Raw genomic sequence first — 25,035 nt, forward strand, 5'->3', positions numbered from 1 at the left:
GGAACTGGACTGGGTTGATCATCGGCGACCAGGTACATGTAGCTCAGAGGTAGAATGTCTGAAGCCTGAAGCTGTGAGGCGGTTTAGATTGGAATTAAATTGCGTATATTCGGCAAGTTAACATCGAACAATGTTCCCGTGTGGTCAGATCATCTAATTATGTCAATATGTATTCAGAACAATTGTTGTTCAGTCGCTACGGTCATTGACATACAAATTTGGATTATTTTATAAATACTTATTTAATTATATATTATTGATATCGTTTGTTCCTAATCGGAACAATTACTTTAATCTTTCACTCGTTAAACCATGAAATTCTACATCCTTAGCAAGATATTCACACAGATTTTATTTTCATGTTGTCAAACATTTTATTCATATCTCGCCAAAGCAGCATCACATTATATCTTTATGTCGCCAAAGCAACATTATATTCATACCTGGCCGGTGCATCATTACGTTTTATGTTGCCGAAACAACATTGTATGAATATATCGCAAACCACTACTTCATTTATATGTCGCCACATCAACATTGTAACTATGTGTCGCCAAAGTATCATCATGCTTTTATGATGCTAAAGCAATGTTATATGTTTTTATGTTGTCAAAACAACATTTCTCTATTTATCGACAACGCAACATTATATATCTATGTCGACAAAGCAACGTTACATGTTGCCTTAATTGTATTACATACGTTCCCATAATCTATACAATATTACATTGGTATGAGGCATTCCTTTCTTCAGTAGTATTATGTCAACTATTTTCATGATATGGTTTACAGTTGAATGCATCACTACACGTGATTCAATGTACCATTCATCACTGTTCGATTTCTACATCTATTACTTAATTCATATTACATTAGGTATGTATTACATTTAGTACTATTTTCTTAGTACACAACTTGTGCATTACATCTATTGCTATATTTCTAATACATTATGTATGTGTTACATCTATTACTGAATTGATATTGCATTATGTATGTATTTCATTTATTTCTTTATTATAATAGTATTTGGTATGCTTTATATCTATTTATTCATATTACATTAGTAATATACTACATATATTACAAAATTATTCATATCACCTTAGATATGTTCATCTATTGCTAAATTCATAACATTTGGTAGTTATTACATCTATTACTATTTTCTAATTACATTAGTCATGTACTGCATTTGTTACTTCATTCATATTACATAAGTACATGCTATTGACGAGTGGGACTTTTTGAACAATTGTCTAACAGTAAGACAAATATAACACAGTCGTTATCATATACTGATTCAAGTGAGTGTTGCCACATACGGTGCGTACCCGTTGTGGAACATCTTCCATTTTGATTTGTGTCTACTGTATCTGTTACATTTAGAATTTCAACATTGCCATATCAATACCAGTGCTATAAGTTAGCCCAAAAATACGAACAATAAAACATTAATACAAATATATGAATTTATTAACAAATTATTTGTGAATGTGAATTTACAAATGAATGTAATGTTGGAAGATGACAATGGATTTTCCGGTTTGAGTCTTTGGCCATATGGGTCTGGAAAAGAAAACAATATCAGAATTGAATAAATATTCAGTATCCTATATAGACAATTCCATAATACCAGACTTCATTATTGTTTTATTACGAAACAGGCAAAGCCCTATATATATATATATATAACGTATATTTCAACATCAAAACTTTGCTAACATTTTCTTATTATTTGATAATGTTTTTATATATTGTTAATACGCCATCAGTTTGTGTCTCCCTATTTAGGTTGATGATCATCAATTTAATGTTCATCTGATAACATTTAGCGATACATATTTTTACAATTGTTAATAGATACCTTTTCTACACTTCATGGTCTCTAAATCAATATCTGTCTATTCTTCTGTTTCTCCACCTTCTGTTGCCACGTCGGTACACGTCACTTCCGTATATATCACGATTCCATGCGTCATTACCCCAGCGATTGGATCCCCATTGACCCAAACCTGTATCCCAACTGTTACCAATTATACCGTCCAACAAAAAGGAATCCCGACTTCCTCCTGTAAAGGTTATTGTTTTATTAGATGTGATCATCAGCATTAACAGAAACTGTAATGTATCTAGATATATGTTAATATGTAGTAGACAGAAAATCAAATACAAAACACGAAATAAATTACAGAGAAATTGTTAAAGTAGGTCTGTATGAATATAAAATACAACTTTTTTTTATTTTGTTTTATTGATCTATTTTTATTTTCTTTTATAATGTTTTGTGAAGAAATATGACAGATTACCATAACGACGAGATAAAATGAAAATGAAAAATACATTAACATGTTCTCGTGGAAATTATTAATAGTATTTAGGTGTGTATATATACATAATGAAATCGAAGGTAAAATGAGAATACTTACGATATGATTGGCACATGACACAGGCCATCAGACAGGAGAGTACGATCAGCTTCAGCATCTTCACCTTTTTTCTGTAAACAACATTTTGAAAATGTATTATTCTGTGTACTTAACAGAAAACCTACATCTGTGTTTGTAATATAATACTTTCTAATATAAAATGTTCACCTACTTATTTACAATGATAGCTTTGCCGAGTTTATTGTCACTAGCTGTCGTTCTTACACACAAGACTATGGAAGCCGTTGCTATAAACTGAGATTCTAAGGTAACTAGCTATGATTGTTGTCTAAATAGACAATATTTAATATACTTTATCAATATGTATGGCAAGTAACTGCAAATTTGTAAGTAACTATTTCAAATTAAATATCAGTAATTGTGTGTGCCATAAATGAATATGAAATATCATCAACTACTTCCTTAAAACAACCAAATCGGTTGACGATTCTATCATTACTTGCTGTCAAAAACGCATAGAAAAATCATCAGCCTTACCTGTATTCACTAACGTACAGTAGCTTACACTTGTTCAATCTCTGTCAGAGCTTGTTGTGTTTGAAAAGGAATTATTTACACTTTTATATACATTCTGACGAGGAAATCGAACGTGTTTTTATTTCCTCATTTTCCTATGTTCGCATTTATTGCGATTACGAACATATATCTTACTCTATTTATAGCAATCTGGGATTGCCATATATCTGCTATGACGTACATGTTAGTGATATGGCGACCTTACCTGAGTTTTTGATGAGATGACATTGAGGTGACCATATATCTACCTGATTTGCATAAACCCGACAGTCTGTTTGTATTCGTTAATTATGATTAGTCGACCTTTTTCTCCCCTGAAGGAGTTTAGATAGAAGATGGATTGTTTTCTATTAGTAACAACTCTGGCCATCAGGTTTGATTATTATAAGCTGATAGCCTGTTCATAATAGTTAGAAAATTAATTAATTTATCATTTATCAATATATGATATAGCTTTGTGTTAACTTATTAAAATAATAACACAAATAGGTAAAATTGATGGTATGTTTGTGATATTCATTGTTTAAGAACCTTTTCTGCACTTTATATCTAATATAACAAACAAACGAACACTAGCAAAACAACAGTTAAATTATCCAACTATTATTTTTCTGAGATGGATATAATGTTTATTATAAAAATGAGTTTTATAATAGATGTCAACCACAATATTGCCGTTTAAAATGACGATATCTACAACGCGTACAATCAACATGCAATCGAGGCTTGATGCTATGTAAGATCAATTGTGAAATTATACGTAAATGTCGCCACGCTGTTGTCTAAAGAGTGTGAAATGTGTGTATTTACTATATAGCATAATAAATTTCAAAAGGTATATGTTTTTGTTGTAGGATATTCAATTGTTTCTTTTACTTGCTTTCCTTTTGATGTTCTACACTTGAAAACAAGATATCGCCATATTGTCAATTGGCTGTGTTCTGCTCTTACATGGTTGGTTGTGCTTGCCTACCATTATCAAAGTATTGTAATGTTTTATCGCGGACGTTCCGCAAAATAGCAACTTTTACTTTATTTTGATCCGAAACAAAAACATTGTCGGATTTCAATGCGATGAATAGAAAGTACTTTTTTGATTTGTAACAAGCTATCGACTTGATGATTTCTTGCAATTGAGCGGTAAATATGTAGCAAATTGACTTATCACCTACATAATAAGAAACAGATAAAACATACTTAGGTTTTAATACTTATAAACATGAGGCTGAATTCCTCAGAAACAGTTCCGACACCGTCATTCTTTCTTTGTTAAAGGACAACGTATAGGCTTCCTCATCAAATTATCCAGACAAAAAATTAGGTAAATGTAAAGAATCAACTTGAAAAAAAACAACATGACGGTATTGTGAAGAGTGAAGGTTGACAAGTATAAAGTAGCGTGTAATAATAAACAAAGTTTAAATGAACATATTAGTTTGGCTTAAACAGGCCTACTGAATTCCACTTTCTTGTATGTCTAGCTTACCAATGCGGGTAACGTTAGGGGAGAGGGGATCAGTTGGGAGAGGAGAGGGAAAGAGACTACGAAGAGATGGCGGCCTACATTCCTTAAAAGACTAAGCGAGATATTTACACGACCAATAATATAAACTTCGTTTTTTAAAGTTACAAATGAATAATGATTTATATATATTAACTTGCCTTTTTCTTTGATTCCAAATATCATATTAAAGGCAAGTTTGACTTTTGCTAACCTGAAGAAATTGTTGATATTATTGATATTTACATTACAATTTTATTTATTGAATGTCAAGTCACATGCCTTAATGGCATAATTTATATGCAGGAAGAAACATAACAAAAAATATCAAGTTTTTCCTCATGGTATAAATCATTTTCTTCGAGCCAATAACGCTGTCGTAGTTTTGTTTTATATAGGTAAACAAACTGGTTTGAAGTAGCATGATCTTTTTTCTTAAATCGTGCATAATAAAAAAAGGACTGCAGATATGTATCTACAAAAATAGGGAATTTTATAATTTTGACAACCACTCTTTTCTGAAAACTGCATGGCATGGCATAATAAAGAAAGGTTAATATTTCAAACAGCGTATATTTTTGATTATGTTCAGATGTATATAATTGAATTTAAAGGATTTATGACGGTATTGTGTAGAGTAAGGTTCACAAGTATACAGAAGAGTGTAACAATAAACAAAAAGTTTCAATAAACAAATCAGTCTGGCTTAAACAGCCCTACTGAATTCCACTTCCTTCATAAGACCACATTTATGTCCAGCTTACTAATGTTGGTAACGATATGGGGGAGGGGGGTAAGTTGTTCCTGGAATGCTGCTAATATTTCGCATCATTGTTAATGTTATCCTCCATAATATACATGTATGCACCTTAACTTCGACACTTATTTGTCCTTGTCTTTATTTCTCTATTTACAGTGTTATACGTGCTCAATAAACATTTCAAATGAAAGTGCACATTGTCCTCTGTATAACGACGGCCCTATCAGGTCACTCGCATATTTTGTTAGGTCACGTGACTGCATGGTGAATGTGGTGACATTAACACCGTTATCGATTTTTGCTAAGTGCAACCTCTAAATCACCTTTTTAACAAGGTATCTTAAATCAATGGAAAGAATATATCAATATACATCTGAAAAGTAATATGCATCTGATTGATGTTAACGATTCCCTTAAAGACTATTGATTTATTGTCGGGGAGAGGCCCGTTTTGGCTTGAAAATCGAATTTTGCCCTATTCTTTACGGAAATCATTCAGATGCACAACAAAATCTACTCTATCCGAAAAGTATCATTTCATATTTTTTAAAGTTTGATGCAAAGTTGCACATTTGAACATTTTCATTGATTTAAGTGTAGAAAGGCGGCATAGAAACAAACAAACATCACTAAAAGAACGCAACGAATAGTATTTAATTAAATGGATTATTTGAAGACAATTTTAAAAGACATACTGTATTAGATGCAGCGTTGTAAGTTATACGTACAAGTTTGTACGTTTAAAACCACGGCCTTCATCGTTGCCATGACAGTCGATCCCGTCTTCGATCAGGAATGCGGTGACAAAATGAAAGTATAATTCTTACGCTAACTAGCCTTTTCTCGTTAAACTATATCCATAGCTAGTATAATTTCATGTTTCTGTATTACATCTAATCAATTAAAACATCGCAAAACTGACATAAGCACTGCAAAATCCAAAATGAAGCCTTCGTGTCAGGCGGTACAAAGACAACGTGGAACCTGTAAACAATGTGACGTCATCGGAATGTTGAAGTTTCAACAAAGTACAAAAATACTAATTTTACATGAATACACTAATGAGCAACATAATAGGGTACAACATGATCAGTGATGCGTATATTTTTGCAATTGGGAGGATAGCATTTTGATTATAAAAATGTAGATGAAATATTTTTCGTTTGAAATTTCTACTTAAAAATATCTAATGATGTATGTCGCCGATGCGCTGTTTAGTTATGTCAACGTTTTACATGTCTCCTGAGAGGTTTTTTTTTTTTACAATAACAGCAAACCTTGAAGGATGCAGGCAACTGAGCATGATTCTGCCTTGCAAGGTCCTAGCTAATGACATCACAAGCTTCATCTCCAAGGAGGTTGTGCGAATTCAAATTCTACAAGCCATCGGGTTTTAAAAAGACCCTGTTACCGTTTTAGAACAACCTAAATTGAGAATACATAGCCACGTGAAAAGATCTTCAGGGTTTCGCAAGCTAGACATGCAGAACATAGTACCAGCGGGAGAGAAAAAGACTACGAAGAGGTGGCAGACTGCATTCTTTGATAGACTAAATTAGTTTAATCTTTACACGACCAAAAATATAAATGCTTAAACTTTTTGTTAATATTAGTGATACTTACATCACAGTTCTATTTATTGAATGTCAAGTCGCATGCCTTACTGACCAAATCTATATGCAGGAAGGATCATAACAAAATATATCAAGTTTTCTCTTCATGGCATATTTTATTTTATTCGGGCCAATAACGCCGCCGTAGATTTTCGTAAAGGTAACTAGCTGAAAAACTCGTTTGAAGTAACAATATTTTTTCTTGAATCGTGCATAATGAATAACAATGCAGATATTAATCTTCATAAGCAGAAAATGTATGTTATTGACAAACAATCTTTTCTGAAAACTGCAAGTCATGGCATAATAAAGAATGGCAATTCTTTGTCGTTTTTTTTTTTATTATTTTTTATATTATTGATATCTTTTGATCTAAATAGGAACAATCCTTTTAATCTTTCACTCGTTAGACCATGAAATTCTGCACCCTTAGCAAGATTTTCACACAGATTTTATTTTGATGTTGCCAAAACAACATTGTATTAATATGTCACCAAAACAATATTGTAGATATGTGTCGCCAAAGCAACATTATATTCATACCTGGCTGGTGCAACATTATATTTTTTGTTGCCTAAACAACATTGTATCAATATGTCGCAAAACACAATTTTATTTATATGTCGCCAAAGCAAAACCATGCTTTTATGATGCCAAAGCAACGTTATAATTTCTTATGTTGTTCAAAGCAACATTTCATCTATTTGTCGACAAAACAATATTATGGACTATATATCGACAAAGCAACATTATATCTATATGTCTCCTTAATTGTATTACATACCTTCACACAGTATATTTACATAGTACCGTTCAATGTTTAATGTATTTCAAAACGTTTATAACCTGTGCGAAATTTTACCTTCTAGTGGTTTGCACTTAAATCATATAGAATGGAACATATCAACGTTTATTTCGGATTAAAATCAATGGTTCTCGAATGAATGAGTTGATGTTTCAGTTGGCAAAGGGTGACTGAAAGCCATGGCTTTGTTCTCATTCTATGCGAAAATTAGCGATACATACTACAAAATAAAAATTAATTGAAAATGCTTTTCAACAATGTTGATGATGCTGCAATAACCATAAAAAATAGGATGATGACACTATAATCTATACAGTCGTTTCTTCTGTAGTATGATGTCAACTCTTTTCAAGATAAGGTTTACAGCTGAATGTATCACTACGCCTAATTCAATTTACCATTTATCGCTGATCCATTTTTACATTTTTTACTTAATTCATATTACAATAGGTATGCATTAAATTTATTACTATTTTTATATTACATAACTTGTATATTACATATATTGTTATATTCCTATAACATTATGTATATGTTACATCTATTGCTGAATCAATATTACCTTAGGTATGTATTACATTTATTTGGTTATTATAATATCATTTGGTATGCATACTATCTATTTATTTATTCATATTACATTAGTTATATACTACATATATTACAAAATTATTCATATTACCTTAGGTAAGTCATCTATTGTTAAATGCATAACATTTGGTAGTTATTACATCTATTACTATTTTCTCATTACATTAGTCATATACTACATGTATTACTTCATTCATATGACATAAGTACATGCTATTGACGAGTGGGACTTTTTGCATAGGAAGACAGATATAACACAGTCGTTATCATATACCGATTTAGGTGATTGTTGTCACATGTGGTGCGTACCCGTTGTGGGAGTCTACATCTTCCCTTTCGATTTTTGTTCCTGAATCTGTTACTTTCAGAATTTCAACATTAGTTGAGCTGAGTTTAAAAAAAAAAAAAATACCAGTGTTATAGATAGCCCAAAAATACGAACAATAAAACATAAATACAAATATATGAATTTATTAACAAATTATTTGTGAATGTGAATTTACAAATGAATGTATTGTTGGAAGATGACAATGGATTTTCCGGTTTGAGTCTTTGGTCACATGGATCTGGAAAAGAACAAAAATAAAATTGAATAAATATTCAGCATCCTATATAGACAATTCCATCATACCAGTCTCCATTACCGTTTTATGACAAAATAGACAACACCCTATACATAACGGTATATTTCAGCAACGTGACAATCTGCAGCAACGATTGTTTTAATTGTATATCAAAACTTTGCTAACATTATTTGATAATGTTTTGATATATTGTTAACACGCCATCAGTTTGTGTCTCCCTATTTAGTTTTTTTTCAATGTTCATCTGATAATATTTAGCGAAACATATCATACGATACAATTTTTTTACTATTCTTAATAAATACCTTTTTCATCACTTCATGGTCTCTAAATCAATATCTGTCGATTCTCCTGTTTCTCCACCTTCTGTCTCCACGTCGGTACACGTCACTTCCGTATATATCACGATTCCATGCGTCATTTCCCCAGCGATTGGATCCCCATTGACCCAAACCAGTATCCCAACTGTTACCAAGGATACCGTCCAACAAAAAGGAATCCCGACTTCCTCCTGTAAAGGTTATTGTTTTATTAGATGTGATTATCAGCATTAACATATATGGTGCTGTATCTAGATATACTCTGATACAGTTGGCAGAAGATTAAGTTCAAGCACGAAACCTTTTACAGAGACATTTTAAGTAGGTCTGTTTGAATATCAACACTACTCGAGATTACATTTCGCCATTTATTTTGAAATCATATTTATTACAGAGAAACTGTTTAAAGTAGGCCTGTATGTATTTAAATAGCACTTGAGATAACATGTCTCCATAGATTTTGAAATTATTATTTATTTATTTATTTATTTATTTATTTATTTTTAGAAATACAACAGATTAGCAATAAGACGAGATTAAATTTTTTTTTTGTTAAAATTATTAATAGTGTATATGTATATATATATACTGATATCGAAGAATAATTGAGAATACTTACGATACGATTGGCACACGACACAGGCCATCAGACTGGAGAGTACGATCAGCTTCAGCATCTTCAGTTTAGTATTTCTGTAAACGACATTTTGTAACTGTATGGTTCTGTGTACTTTACAGAAAACCTACAATTGTGATTGTGATGGAATAGTTTCGCATATAAATTTTAAGATTATCACAGTCTTATTTACAATAATAGCTTTGCCGAATCTAGCTGTCATTCTTACACACATACAAAGTAATCGAAGGCCTTTGTGGGAGACTTTGATATTTTATTACACTATATAGAAGTCACTGTTATCATATAAGGTTATATTTTAACTAGCTTGCATTGCTATTCATATAGACAATCTTCAATAGACTTTAATATGTATGATTGGTTACTATTGTTTGATATAAATGAGTATAAGATATCATCGGCAACTTTCTTACATCCACCATAGACGTGGCTGATTTTACACAAATCATCATCAGACTTACCTGTATTCACCAATGTAGCTTACACTTGTTCAGTCTCTGTCGGGGCTGGTTGTGTTGAAGAAAGAATTATCAACACTTTTATATACAATCTGACGAGGAAATCGTTTGTTATTATATTTCCTCATTTCCTATATTCGCATTTGAATTACGATGACAACCAGAACAATGCACACTATTTATAGCAATCTGGAATTCCGTATTTCTCACATGACGTACATGTCGGTGAAATGACGACCTTAAGTGAGTAGGAGGTTTTTTATGAGATGGAATCGAGTTGATCATATATCAACCTGATTTGCATAAAAACGCTATACTTTAATTGTTGATGATAATAAATCGACCTATTCTCCCTTGATTAACTGTTTTACCTTTTGTCGTTAGGTTTTATACAGTATACAAGATGTGAATGATCATTTTATTTGTATTAATCGCAACTATGGTCATTACGAGCAATTTACACAAGTTCCTAACTTAATACTGAATTTTTGTAAAAGAAGTTGATATATTCCTTTAATGTATATACTTGATATGTGGGGCGGGAGGTGTGCAAGTGTGAAAGCAAGGGAAAGAAGATACAATATTTAGGATAATGATGGTATTCCGACATCATGTGAAAATAACATCACGTCATTATCTCAGTAATAAAAATTATTATTTTATTTTCATATAAATGTAGATAAGAATGTTTATTAAACGCAGAGCATATATGTACGCTTGTGTAAGGTTCTTTTTTGGGAAAATTTAATTTCTAATGATATAGAGAAGGTGGTATACTTTAATATCCATATTTATTCAGAAGAGGCAGATAAGATTAACGTATATTCTTAATCAACATTGTTTCATTTGTTCTATGTGACTATATATTCAGATTCCACATGTAAAGGCAGTATATCATAAAGAAAAATATTATCAAATAGATATATAATACATACATTGTATGTTATTACCATATAGACATATGATGACGTCTATAATTTAGGCCTCAGATTATGATCGTCACACTGCCCCGGGCTAAACGTCTTTCTGTATCAATCATCATTAATTTGTAATACCTTTCATAATGTACGTGTGTGAACATACACAATGTATGTTCATTAATACTCCCAAAGATAAAAATATCTCACTACTTTAAGAAAAAAAAAGTAAAATATTTCAGATGGAAAATACAGGAAGACAAATATCTATGAATAGTTGCATGTCGTTGTTACGTTTAGTCAATAGGCAGGTTGAGGTACAGGAAATTATACTGCCCGATGTCATCGGTTAGTTTCAACAAATCGCGCAATCAATGTAAAAAATTAACACACTTAAAGACAAAATCGATTACTTCAAAGAATTTACTAGAGTTTCACCAGATGTATATTGGTGGTAGCCCTTGATTAAGTAGAATGCACTTTTTCCTCCTGAAAACTTTCCCTTGTGATATCCTAAGTGTCCCCCTGTTATTTGTTATTTGAATTTATCTCGGTATTATTTTCTTTTATGCCTTATGCCATTCATTGTTTAGCGAATGTCGGTTTTGAGTTTGTTCTATTTTGACAACACAAAACAGCAGAAATGTTTTGTAACCGAAAGTGATATATAAATCATAACCGTTTCGTGCGATGAAACATTTAGTCGTAAATTATAACCTAATGATAGAATAGTAAGAAAACACTAATTATTATATCCAGTGACTATTATAGCAAACAATGAATTTACACACAATTGACCACAGAGCAGGGTTTCCTGTAGAGTCGTTAAACTAATGGATCATATGTATCGCCACACCACCGACATCAAGTATCCCTAGGCCATCCTATCATCGGGCCGTTCCCGTTATTGGTCAAACCTCTATCACCTATACAGAGAATACGCAGATAACCACAATTCAGGGGTCAAATAATAATTAAAGGAAGATTAATGAGAAAGGTTACGATGATTTCCTGGTCACATTGTATATAAAAGGATCAATGTTTTGTTGTCCAACACAACCTGCCCTGACAGTATCAGAACAAGTAAACACTATAGATAAGGTAAGTCTAGGAATGTCTGTATGCTCAAAGCTTATTTATATCATTACGTGTAGTTAGTAAAAAAGGAGACAATAAGATTTGGTGCTCAAAAATGAAGAAATCTTTAAGATATTTCAATTTTTAACATTTCAAGATCTGGTCATATATTTGGGTATATTAAGCATACAAAAAAAACATTCATTTATCAGAATACTACTTTGTATATAATTACCATGTATTCCCATGCTATGTAAATCGTATCAATCAATTTCAACTTGACATTTACAGAATTTAAAATACCAACCTAAAGATGCTGAAGCTGATCGTCCTGTCCTGCCTGGTGGCCTGCGTAGTGTGTCAATCTTACCGTACGTTATATATCTTATTCTCTTGTTGCATTATACACAACTCCTACTTATTACACCTATCACAGGCAGTAAGGTTTTCAGTTTTTATTCCCTTTATCTACCATAAAATAACACAGTCAACATCACTTTATTTCAGTTAATTCATATTAAAACTTAATTATGTATGGTGTTTGTTTTGAAAGAAATAGTAAATTAACGAGACAAAACATTACAAATACAAATAGGTGATGCATTTACTTCGGTAATCATAGTAACATTGACTCAATTTAATAGTTTACACTTATTTAACAATATACTGTATGCTGGCCCATCATATATGAAAGCAGAGAATATTAACCTGTAAACAAGATCCTGGTTCTAACTCAAAACTTAAAATATGAACAAATACAGATTTTCTTTGAAAAATACCAAGGAAATCTAGATCAGGTGTTTAAGAAGTATAAGCTCTTCTCCTTCATCGGCGACACACACCATGGAAATCTAGGTCCAATATCGGTAAAGTCGTGTTCACAAAATGAGAACCACTTAGTGGCATCTGAACTTCGTATCGGAATATAATTATAAGTGGCAAAGGACTGTGAAAGTGTGTTACCTGTTCGAGGTAGAAATGAGTAAACTCAGCCAAGGACTGGTACTATCAAACAAAACATAATTTGAGGCAAAGTCGAGTCCGTTAGAGATTCTAAACACACACCGATGTGAAATGTAGATAAGTGTATCAAAAATTATATAAACGAACTACATGAAGTTTGAACTGAATTATTACCGCCACCTCTCTCAGTTACACGTCAAATCATCCATATAAAGAAATGACGTCAATTCTATTTGCGCCGAAGGTATTTGGCAGATAGGTAGCGTATGAGTTTTCCCTGTCTAATTTACGATAGGGACTGCTGCACAAAAGACACGTCAGTACATGATATCTTTGATCATATTTTTTGTAAAAAAACAACAACGTATATATCGAAAATACTAATAAAACTGCATCATACAGCTGTTTCGTCCTTCTAGAAATCGTTAGTAATGCTATGTGCATAAAAATAGAGGATGGGTTTAACGGGAAGCCGGGAAAATAAATCAAACATAGCATGGACATATGTTCAAATATAGAAGCGAAGGTGCATTAATCTTATTTTGATAACATAAGCTTGTTATAATTCGTTATTTATTTTATGAGGAACACAAACAGCCCTAGGGCTTACATTAGCTTAATTATGTCCATTCTTTATATTGAATAATTTTAATATACATTTAATACCTAGGTATAATATGGGGCGGTGTCATCTAATTATTTTTTAATTATTTTGATTTAAATCATTCTTTCTAATTATATGGATGATTATAAACAATACATTATCAGTGTTTGTAAAAAAAAAAAAAAAAAAAAGTAAAAATAGTTATCACCATTACAGGACCAATCGGAGGAAGACGTGACTCCTTCCTGTTAGACGGTATCATTGGTAACAGTTGGGATACTGGATTGGATCGTTGGGGATCCGATCGCTGGGGTAATGACGCATGGAATCGTGATATATACGGAAGTGACGTGTACCGACATGGAGACAGAAGGTGGAGAAACAGGAGAATAGACAGATATTGATGTAGAGGCCATGAAGTGTGGAAAAGGTATTTAATGAAATTCTACACAACAAGATTAAAATCAGATATTAAAAATATATGTGACATACAGAGGAAAACATCAAAGAATAAATGTACAAAGATTTGAATTATATCTTAACAAGCTACTCATGTTTTTTTTAATCAGCTATAACTGATCATATTAGATAATATTTACTTTAACTACTTAATTAGAGTTAACATTTGAATAGTTATGCTTTAGAATTTTCACAAGTATACATGATAATCACAGCGTTATATGTTTGAGATGACAAATATGGGGAAATTGCTCCTTTATTTCATATTAATATCATGATGTGATTAGAGATATAAAACAGTACTTATTTAAATAATGGGTTTTTTTCTCTATGAAACGCCTTCAAATATCATTTAAATTTAACTCTTGCTAAGATTTATATATGTTTTACTATACAGTGAAACAATTAAAGGATTGATTATCAATGATACAAGTATTAGATACTTATTTGTGTTCTGGTCTATTTTCAGATCCATGTGGCCAAAGATTGAAATTGAAAAATCCATTTAAAAGTGAATTCTTTCATTGTTACACTCATTTGTAAATTCATATGCGCCCATGTAAATAAACTCATATTCAATATAAACATATTTACTGTATTTGTTTCTGTTTCCGAAAGAGTAAGATGTAAGATGTAAGATCAATCAATTTGATATAATATCAAAACGTGCTGATTTATGAATATTTTGGATACAATTTGTCAATGTGAAACACACAAATCAGGTAAAATGACCTCGTCGGAATCTCCCTTAAGGGATTAAAACAGATAATAGACAAAGCATTACATAATTGAGTCATTCGAATTATGTATAACGACGTCTGCAGGTTTTCTGTCCTGTAGTCATTACACGAAATGTATACATGATATAATGCAATTTTAGATTTGACCTATAACCCTAAGCAAATGTGACGTATCTTAACATAATACTGGAGAAGATTCAATGTATTACTGAGAAAATCCCACTCGCCAATGTGTCTCCTTTCATATTACGAAACATACATCTGTCACACTATATAGACCTAGCTGTATTCTAGTCAGATTCACGACCATATATAGCCTGTTTGAAGTTATAAGTCTGTGTTTGTTAGTATGATGTTATTGTGGCAGTGTCCGTAAAAGGCTCTACTGAAAAGTTAACTCGTAGTAAGAGTAGATTTGTTCATTTTACAAATGTCTTAATTATTATCAACGAATATTGATAATCTAAAATCATGTATGATGTAGATTAAGAATAAATTCTGATAGAATGAAAAACATCAAAATACTGGAAAATTATTCAATACATCTACATGGAAAGTGTGAACATATGACAAAACTGAAAGAACAATGAATATTTACATAGATGCGGTCATGACGTGATTGTTACGCCATTTTGATCAACGTCATGGGAATGGTTCGCTATGCGATATTAATTAATCAAACTCAACGAGGATTCTAATTGATAACAGTTAGGTTACTGTGATGTCATTCAGACGCTATGTTGATCTTTGTCCCAGTAATGCTTTGTACTGTGTGTCAAATTGGTTGCGAATCAATCACAAAAGGAATTTGATTTCAAGATGTTATTCTTTCAAATAATGATGCAGGGAAATGAATTAAAATAAAGGACGTGTTAATAACTTTAGGAAATACAAAGTTTAATCTATATAAATGTAAATATACCAATTAAATGCTTGTTGGATTGTAATTATTGTCACTTTAAATAAAATCTTGAAGACAGATGACTATTCGTGGCGCCCTTCCTAAAGGACGCCATTTTATGTATCTGTCACCAAGATAGCATTTATAGTGACAATAAATAAAATTTAACAAGCGTTTAATTATTCATGATATACATTCTGAAATCTACTGTTTGATGCAATTCTCGTCTTATACATTATCATATCAGATCTAAGTTCTAATATTTTTATTTATTTCATTTTTTTTTCTATTTTCCTAATTGTAATGAATCGTATCTAAATATCTTATTTTTTTCGTAATTTTATAAAAATTACGACGAAAATAAGAAAGAAAAAAACATGGAACATATAGAATTTCATATCGCAAAAATAAATTGAATATTTAGATAAATACCACGAAACACATGAAAATGGTCAAACGAAGAATGTTTGGATACTACTGCATTTATTAGAACGATAAACTCTTCGTCACACATTGTTTCCGTAATTTTTACACATCTGTAATGAATCTGTATGTCAAACGTCATGCGCCAAAATAAAGCCATTGATCGAAAAAGACAAGTTACTATTTTGATAGGGTAAACATGATTTCGATATGTCTGACAGACTCATTTTCTCGACTTCCCTTCTGTTTTAGGCTCACCCCTTAACATCGATGACGAATCATAGAATGTTTTAAGTGTGATTAAAAGACTGTTACCAGTATGTGTGTTTCAGATGAGGGAGTAGTTGAACATTCTACAAAAACAATTAAAACATCGCAAATGTAATAACCGACTGTTTATTATCATATACCAAACTGTATGAGATAATTGTTCATCTGGTGCGGTATTACTGCTGTAGACGCTTAGGAAGCTATACATCTTGGTACAAGATCTGTACACGAGGATTGTAGCAGATTATCAAAATCACTAGCGATATAAAGATCACAATATTTCAAAAGCTAGTTGTGTATTATATAAATTCTAGTAAATATAGAGTAGCATATACATTACGACAAACAACGTGGCTCTACTATTTTAGATGATGTAGTGTTTCCGAATCACTCTGTAGCTTCACAACCACAAGGGCGATCTATTATTACTTCCTCTAATGTTGCTGAGGTGTTGGTCTCTTTGTGACTGTCGGTCACTCATTACCTGGTCAATATGCCCCTGTAGATCACTCTGTATCTGCTGGTTTCTTTCTTGCATGTCACTTATGAGCTGACTATTGATCCAAGGGTTGTTGTTTATAGGTGAGCCCCAGTGGGCGCCGCCTGCCAATGGATGACCCATCCTATATGGATTCACCATCCGATCTAAACAATCAATAAAGAACATGAAGGTAGTGGGTATTTTAACTACAGTAAAATATTTATATAAAAGTTATATGTATATAGCTATCATCCATAAATCAAGATGTATAGGTCCAAGTTGGTATTGCAGAAATTAATATTTATATAAAAGCTAAATGAATACAGCTAGCATCCATAATTCAAGATGTACAGGTCCAATGTATATTAAAACGCAGTAGTTATTGGAGTGGATACAACAGGGGGAGGGGTGGTATTATAATTAGAAATACAATATACAGCGTTATTGAGGCATAGAGAATATATATCTGTAGTACAATTGTATTATGTAAAATATCACTACATACAGTATAAGATAATGTCCTTAAATGGTATTAAAAGCAATTGATTGATTATAAGCACAGGACAGAAAACTAGTGTCAGCGTTCTATTCTGCGTTTATGATATAAACTACAACGTCACAGAATGCCAATTAGGTCGTATCTGACGCTTTCTCTATCATAGCATCAACATCTTAACACAAACTATGGTATGTAAACATGGACGACAAAAACCATGCTGTTTGGCTACTTACTGTAAATTGGCTGGCATGCAGTCAGAACGACTAGCAATGGTAAAAGGCCAATCACCCGCAACATCTTGATTGTACTGTTTCCTGTGGACAAATAGATATCAGTCAGACAATCCATAAATTCCACCTCTGTTTACAGCCTAAACGCACAAAGCTGATAAGGACTTATAAGTCTTAGCGCGCGACTTTAGTGGTCCCCTACTTCTTTGGAAACAAAACTTTTTTTGCAGACTCCTTCACCTACTTATTCTGATACAATACCATTTCTGGAGACACAGTCCCCTACTTCTTTCGACACAGTTCTATTTATGTAGACACAATCTACTTATTTAGATACAACGTTTTTTCTATAGAAACAGTCCCTTACTTTTTAAGATACAATACTACTCTGTAGAAACAGTCCCCTACTTCTTTAGATGCAATGATATTTCTTTAGATACAAACCCCTATTTTTTTTTAGATCAGATACTATTTCTATAGAAACAGTCCCTTACTTTTTAAGATACAATACTACTCTGTAGAAACAGTCCCCTACTTCATTAGATGCAATGCTATTTCTTTAGATACAAACCCCTAATTTTTTTAGATACAATACTACTCTGTAGAAACAGTCCCTTAAATTTCTAAATACAATAATATTTTGGTAGACACTGCCCCCTTTTACTTAGATACAGTATTTTCCGGTAGACACTTTCCCTACCTTTGTTGAGATATATTCATTTCGGTACATATATTCTTTTGTGTTAGACCATACCTAGACTTATAATAATATAAGCTATGATGTCATGCAAATACTTTACACACATTGCTACTGCAGAATATTTACATTTCCACTGTGTGTTCTCTATATGGAGGTACTAACAAAATTAGCGTTTATTCCTAGGTGAACAATTAACCTGCCACGTATGAATACATACAGTACATTGTTGACGGTGCCACGTAGAATGCAGAAGTGTGAATATAACATCGCGTTTGATTACACATGAAATAATGTTTTATCAACTTTAAAACTTGTTAATAATTGTAAAATTGAAGACAACATTTCAATATTTTTCTTTATGATGATTAAAATAATGAATTTGTGTGGAACTATATTTTGTGTACTTGTGTACTTGATTACCTTTCCCGCCAAATTGGAACTATCTGTTACGCTGTTACATCGAACATTCAGCTGTTTCGTCACTACGTATAACGAACGTAGAATACTGTTTCTTATGATTTTTTTCTAAGATTACGTTGAAAAATAGTTTTGAAATGTAAATATTAGAAATAATTGTTATTTTTTGTTGTTCACTGGTGTATGAACGGCATTTTTTGACAGATATTTCAACATGACGCGCTAACGCTAACGCGCGTCATTTAAAATATCTGTCAAAAAATGCCGTTCATACACCAGTGAACAACAAAAAATAACAATTATTTCTTAACACACAGCCATTAAAAATATCTTAAGAGTCTTTCTGCTTCTATGGACACAATATTATTTCTCAATACACATTGCTGTTTTTGAAGATTCACAGCCAGTGAAAATAAAGCCTAGTAATTGATATAGATAGTTTACTAATGTCGATTAACATATCAATTAAAGTAGTGTCCTATTAGTTTAAATATTTGTTGAAATGGGTCACATTTTATATACGTTTATACGTTAAGTGCGTACATATCCACAAAACTAATGACTGAATCTTTTAGTAACGTGAACTTACCTTTGTCGTGTCGCCTGACCAACTACAGTTAAACTGCTATCTGCCGATATATTTATAAACCAGAGTGACAATGAATTCAGTCGAAGATCGATGTATACGTCAGTAGGTTAACATATTTATGCAATAATTATAAAGTTATTCACACTTTGTACGGCGACAATTTTATGGTGATATTTAAGAGTCACCTAATGAAATATAAAATGTGGTCTATGTGAGAGAGCTACATGAATATTTAATTATGTATGTGTGTAGCTTCCTTATTTCTATTCTCACCAGGTGAACACATTGATATTGCAGTGTTAGATTAATTTGATATACCTTTCACTTTTCAGATTTTTATATTTTTGCATCTTAGCTTACCTTGTTTTGAGTTTTTATTTTGCCTTTCTTTGTTGTGCGCCAGTGTCCAAACTTCAGTCATGTGATTCTACTTCCCTGTCCACCACCAACACTTATGTAATATGCTAGCTGCTTCCAATTGACTTTGCTAGGGAGTAAGTAACCACGGGAAAGACACACTATTTCTAAGGATTTGTTTAGGGAGTGCGTAACCAGATAAAATTCTAGCTGCATTCTATAGACTGATGAAAATATCTCACTTTTTAGACGAGCGTTACAACTCTAAGCGAATGTTCATTAGTTCGGTCTTAGGCGGAGGTCCTGAAATCCATATTGTATCACATTGTATATAAAAAGATCAATGTTTTGTTGTCCAACACAACCTGCCCTGACAGTATCAGAACAAGTAAACACTATAGATAAGGTAAGTCTAGGAATATCTGTGTGCTTGTAGTATATTTATAATATCACGTGTAGTCAGTAATGTTATACCATCAAGACATGTGTGAACATTTATATGACAATTAGAAGAAAATAGCAACATGAAAACATTACAAATCTAAATCGATAGCTAAGATGAAGCAGATATAGATTTACATGAAAAAAAGGGGTACATTAAGCATTAAAAGCCATTATTTTTATCACTGAAAGAGATAATTATATTACTTTGTATGTAATTATCATGTATTCTCATGCTATGTACATTGCATAAAAGAGTTTTAACGTGTCATTTACAGAATTGGAAATACCAACCTAAAGATGCTGAAGCTGATCGTACTGTCCTGCCTGGTGGCCTGCGTCGTGTGTCAATCTTACCGTACGTTATATATCTTATTCTCTTGTTGCATTATATCACAGGCTGTAAGGTTTTCGATATTTGTTCTATCGGTGCTCCCTTTATCTACCATACAATAACACAGTGAACATCACTTTATTTCAGTTAATTCATATTAAAACTTAATTATGTATGGTGTTTGTTTTGAAAGAAATAGTAAATTAACGAGACAAACATTACAAATACAAATAGGTGATGCATTTACTTTGGTAATCATAGTAACATTGACTGAATTTAATAGTTTACACTTATTTAATAATATACTGTATGTTGGCCCATCATATATGAAAGCAGAGAATATTAACCTGTAAACAAGATCCTGGTTCTAACTCAAAACTTAAAATATGAACAAATACAGATTTTCTTTGAAAAATACCAAGGAAAACTAGATCAGGTGTTCAAGAAGTATAAGCTCTTCTCCTTCATCGGCGACACACACCATGGAAATCTAGGTCCAATATCGGTAAAGTCGTGTTCACAAAATGAGAACCACTTAGTGGCATCTGAACTTCGTATCGGAATATAATTATAAGTGGCAAAGGACTGTGAAAGTGTGTTACCTGTTCGAGCTAGAAATCGGTTAACTCAGCCAAAGACTGGCACTATCAAACAAAACATCATTTGAGGCAAAGTCGAGTCCGTTAGAGATTCTAAACACACACCGATGTGAAATGTAGATAAGTGTATCAAAAATTAAATAAACGAACTATATGAAGTTTGAACTGAATTATTACCGCCACCTCTCTCAGTTACACGTCAAATCATCCATATAAAGAAATGACGTCAATTCTATTTGCGCCGAAGGTATTTGGCAGATAGGTAGCGTATGATTTTCCCTGTCTAATTTACGATAGGGACGGCTGCACAGAAGCCACATCAGTACATTATATCTTTGATCATATGTTTTGTAAAAAAACAACAACGTATATACCGAAAATATTAATAAAACTGCATCATACAGCTGTTTCGTCCCTTCTAGAAATCGTTAGTAATGCTATGTGCATAAAAATAGAGGATGGGTTTAACGGGAAGCCGGGAAAATAAATCAAACATAGCATGGACATATGTTCAAATATAGAAGCGAAGGTGCATTAATCTTATTTTGATAACATAAGCTTGTTATAATTCGTTATTTATTTCATGAAGATCACAAACAGCCCTAGGGCTTACATTAGCTTAATTATGTTCATTCTTTATATTGAATAATTTTAATATACATTTAATACCTAGGTATAATATGGGGCGGTGTCATCTAAGTATTTCTTAATTATTTTAATTTAAATTATTCTTTCTAATTATATGGATGATTATAAACAATACATTATCAGGTAACCAATAATGTGTTTGTAAAAAAATTTAAAAAAAAAATAAAAAAAAAAAAAAGGTAAAAATAGTTATCACCATTACATGACCAATATGAGGAAGACGTGACTCCTTCCTGTTAGACGGTATCATTGGTAACAGTTGGGATACTGGATTGGATCGTTGGGGATCCGATCGCTGGGGATAATGACGCATGGAATCGTGATATATACGGAAGTGACGTGTACCGACATGGAGACAGAAGGTGGAGAAACAGGAGAATAGACAGATATTGATGTAGAGGCCATGAAGTGTGGAAAAGGTATTTAATGAAATTCTACACAACAAGATTAAAATCAGATATTAAAAATATATGTGACATACAGAGGAAAACATCAAAGAATAAATGTACAAAGATTTGAATTATATCTTAACAAGCAACTCATGTTTTTTTTAAATCAGCTATAACTGATCATATTAGATAATATTTACTTTAACTACTTAATTAGAGTTAACATTTGAATAGTTATGCTTTAGAATTTTCACAAGTATACATGATAATCACTGCGTTATATGTTTGAGATGACAAATATGGGGAAATTGCTCCTTTATTTCACATTAATATCATGATGTGATTAGAGATATAAAACAGTACTTATTTAAATAATGGGTTTGTTTTCTCTATGAAACGCCTTCAAATATCATTTAAATTTAACTCTTGCTAAGATTTATGTATGTTTTACTATACAGTGAAACAATTAAAGGATTGATTATCAATGATACAAATATTAGTTACTTATTTGTGTTCTGGTCTATTTTCAGATCCATGTGGCCAAAGATTGAAATTGAAAAATCCATTTAAAAGTGAATTCTTTCATTGTTACACTCATTTGTAAATTCATATGCGCCCATGTAAATAAACTCATATTCAATATAAACATATTTACTGTATTTGTTTCTGTTTCCGAAAGAGTAAGATGTAAGATCAATCAATTTGATATAATATCAAAACGTGCTGATTTATGAATATTTTGGATACAATTTGTCAATGTCAAACACACAAATCTGGTAAAATGACCTCGTCGGAATCTCACTTAAGGGATTAAACAGATAATAGACAAAGCATTACATAATTGAGTCATCCGAATTATGTATAACGACGTCTGCAGGTTTTCTGTCATGTAGTCATTACACGAAATGTATACATGATATAATGCAATTTTAGATTTGACCTATAACCCTAAGCAAATGTGAGGTATCTTAACATAATACTGGAGAAGATTCTATGAGAAAATCCCACTCGCCAATGTGTCTCCTTTCATATCACGAAACATACATCTGTCACACTATATAGACCTAGCTGTATTCTAGTCAGATTCACGACCATATATAGTCTGTTGGAAGTTATAAGTCTGTGTTTGTTAGTATGATGTTATTGAGGCAGTGTCCGTAAAAGGCTCTACTGAATAGTTAACTCGTAGTTAGAGTAGATTTGTTCATTTTACAAATGTCTTAATTATTATCAACGAATATTGATAATCTTAAATCATATATGATGTAGATTAAGTATAAATTCTGATAGAATGAAAAAAATCAAAATACTGGAAAATTATTCAATACATCTACATGGAAAGTGTGAGCATATGACAAAACTGAAAGAACACTGAATATTTACATAGATGCGGTCATGACGTGATTGTTACGCCATTTTGATCAACGTCATGGGGGAATGGTTCGCTATGCGATATTAATGAATCAAACTCAACGAGGATTCTAATTGATAACAGTTAGGTTACTGTGATGTCATTCAGACGCTATGTTGATCTTTGTCCCAGTAATGCTTTGTACTGTGTGTCAAATTGGTTGCGAATCAATTACAGATAGGAATTTGATTACAAGATGTTATTCTTTCAAATAATGATGCAGGGAAATGAATTAAAATAAAGGACGTGTTAATAACTTTAGGAAATACAAAGTTTAATCTATATAAATGTAAATATACCAATTAAATGCTTGTTGGATTGTAATTATTGTCACTTTAAATAAAATCTTAGAGACAGATGACTATTCGTGGCGCCCTTCCTAAAGGACGCCATTTTATGTATCTGTCACCAAGATAGCATTTATAGTGACAATAAATAAAATTTAACAAGCGTTTAATTATTCATGATATACATTCTGAAATCTACTGTTTGATGCAATTTTCGTCTTATACATTATCATATCAGATTTAAGTTCTAATATTTTTATTTATTTCATTTTTTTTCTATTTTCCTAATTGTAATGAATCGTATCTAAATATTTTATTTTTTTCGTAATTTTATAAAAATTACGACGAAAATAAGAAAGAAAAAAGCATCGAACATATAGAATTTCATATCGCAAAAATAAATTGAATATTTAGATAAATACCACGAAACACGTGAAAATGGTCAAACGAAGAATGTTTGGATACTACTGCATTTATTAGTACGATAAACTCTTCGTCACACATTGTTTCCGTAATTTGTACCCATCTGTAATGGATTTGTATGTCAAACGTCATGCGCCAAAATAAAGCCATTGATCGAAAAAGACACAAGTTACTATTTTGATAGGGTAAACATGATTTCGATATATCTGACAGACTCATTTTCTCGACTTCCCTTCTGTTTTAGGCTCACCCCTTAACATCAATGACGAATCATAATATGTAGTGTCAAAACAACTGTATTCATAAAGAGTCACTGACCATGTCTATTGTAATATTTAACTTTAAATAAATTACTCTGTAGCTATGAATACACAGCTAGTTAGGTATGGATCACATTTATGCCTGAAGCCTACAACACGTCTTCGGCTGTCATATAATTGTCATTTAAGACAGACAACATATATAAATATGTATATGTACACATGATAGCCCTTATTAAAAGTTATTAGTACATTTACATAATTATCTTTCAAAAATATCACCTCAATCTGTCAACAACGATGCACTTGGTGACATGAATTCTGAAATGTTTCTATATTTAGAACCATTAGATTATTAGACGTGAGCCTTCCATTTGCCTT

General features: G+C 31.9%; 1 protein-coding gene and 4 long non-coding RNA genes across 7 annotated transcripts; 2 read left to right on the plus strand and 3 right to left on the minus strand.

Annotated features, from left to right (window-relative positions):
* Positions 1 to 1,458: 1,458 nt before the first annotated feature.
* On the minus strand, positions 1,459 to 3,063 carry LOC117334880. Its single transcript, XR_004534251.1, has 4 exons — positions 2,928 to 3,063; positions 2,430 to 2,500; positions 1,868 to 2,072; positions 1,459 to 1,569 (listed from the first exon to the last, which is right to left on the minus strand). It is a non-coding gene; the product is annotated as an uncharacterized LOC117334880 (long non-coding RNA).
* A 5,628-nt stretch (positions 3,064 to 8,691) lies between these two features.
* LOC117335008 lies at positions 8,692 to 10,308 on the minus strand. Its single transcript, XR_004534266.1, has 4 exons — positions 10,239 to 10,308; positions 9,760 to 9,833; positions 9,126 to 9,331; positions 8,692 to 8,802 (listed from the first exon to the last, which is right to left on the minus strand). It is a non-coding gene; the product is annotated as an uncharacterized LOC117335008 (long non-coding RNA).
* A 1,889-nt stretch (positions 10,309 to 12,197) lies between these two features.
* On the plus strand, positions 12,198 to 14,844 carry LOC117335009. The gene is made up of 4 exons (XR_004534267.1): positions 12,198 to 12,253; positions 12,521 to 12,600; positions 14,013 to 14,226; positions 14,725 to 14,844. It is a non-coding gene; the product is annotated as an uncharacterized LOC117335009 (long non-coding RNA).
* A 1,852-nt stretch (positions 14,845 to 16,696) lies between these two features.
* On the minus strand, positions 16,697 to 19,980 carry LOC117334766. Of its 3 annotated transcripts, XR_004534226.1 has the most exons (4): positions 19,866 to 19,980; positions 19,506 to 19,545; positions 17,803 to 17,883; positions 16,698 to 17,234 (listed from the first exon to the last, which is right to left on the minus strand). XR_004534226.1 is itself a non-coding variant. In XM_033894567.1 (3 exons), the coding sequence occupies exons 1-3, from the start codon at positions 19,924 to 19,926 to the stop codon at positions 16,990 to 16,992; spliced, it is 387 nt and encodes a 128-aa protein (XP_033750458.1). In that variant the 5' UTR covers positions 19,927 to 19,975; the 3' UTR covers positions 16,698 to 16,989. The 3 variants fall into 3 exon arrangements, 1 of the variants encoding a protein (XP_033750458.1); XR_004534225.1 differs by lacking the exon at positions 19,866 to 19,980 and having other exon boundaries at positions 16,697 to 17,234; positions 19,506 to 19,709; XM_033894567.1 differs by lacking the exon at positions 19,506 to 19,545 and having other exon boundaries at positions 19,866 to 19,975.
* A 2,188-nt stretch (positions 19,981 to 22,168) lies between these two features.
* Positions 22,169 to 22,923, plus strand: LOC117334767. Its single transcript, XR_004534227.1, has 2 exons — positions 22,169 to 22,303; positions 22,804 to 22,923. It is a non-coding gene; the product is annotated as an uncharacterized LOC117334767 (long non-coding RNA).
* The last annotated feature ends 2,112 nt before the right edge of the window (positions 22,924 to 25,035 follow it).

This window comes from Pecten maximus, chromosome 9 (assembly GCF_902652985.1).
Source record: "Pecten maximus chromosome 9, xPecMax1.1, whole genome shotgun sequence".
Classification (NCBI taxonomy): domain Eukaryota; kingdom Metazoa; phylum Mollusca; class Bivalvia; order Pectinida; family Pectinidae; genus Pecten; species Pecten maximus.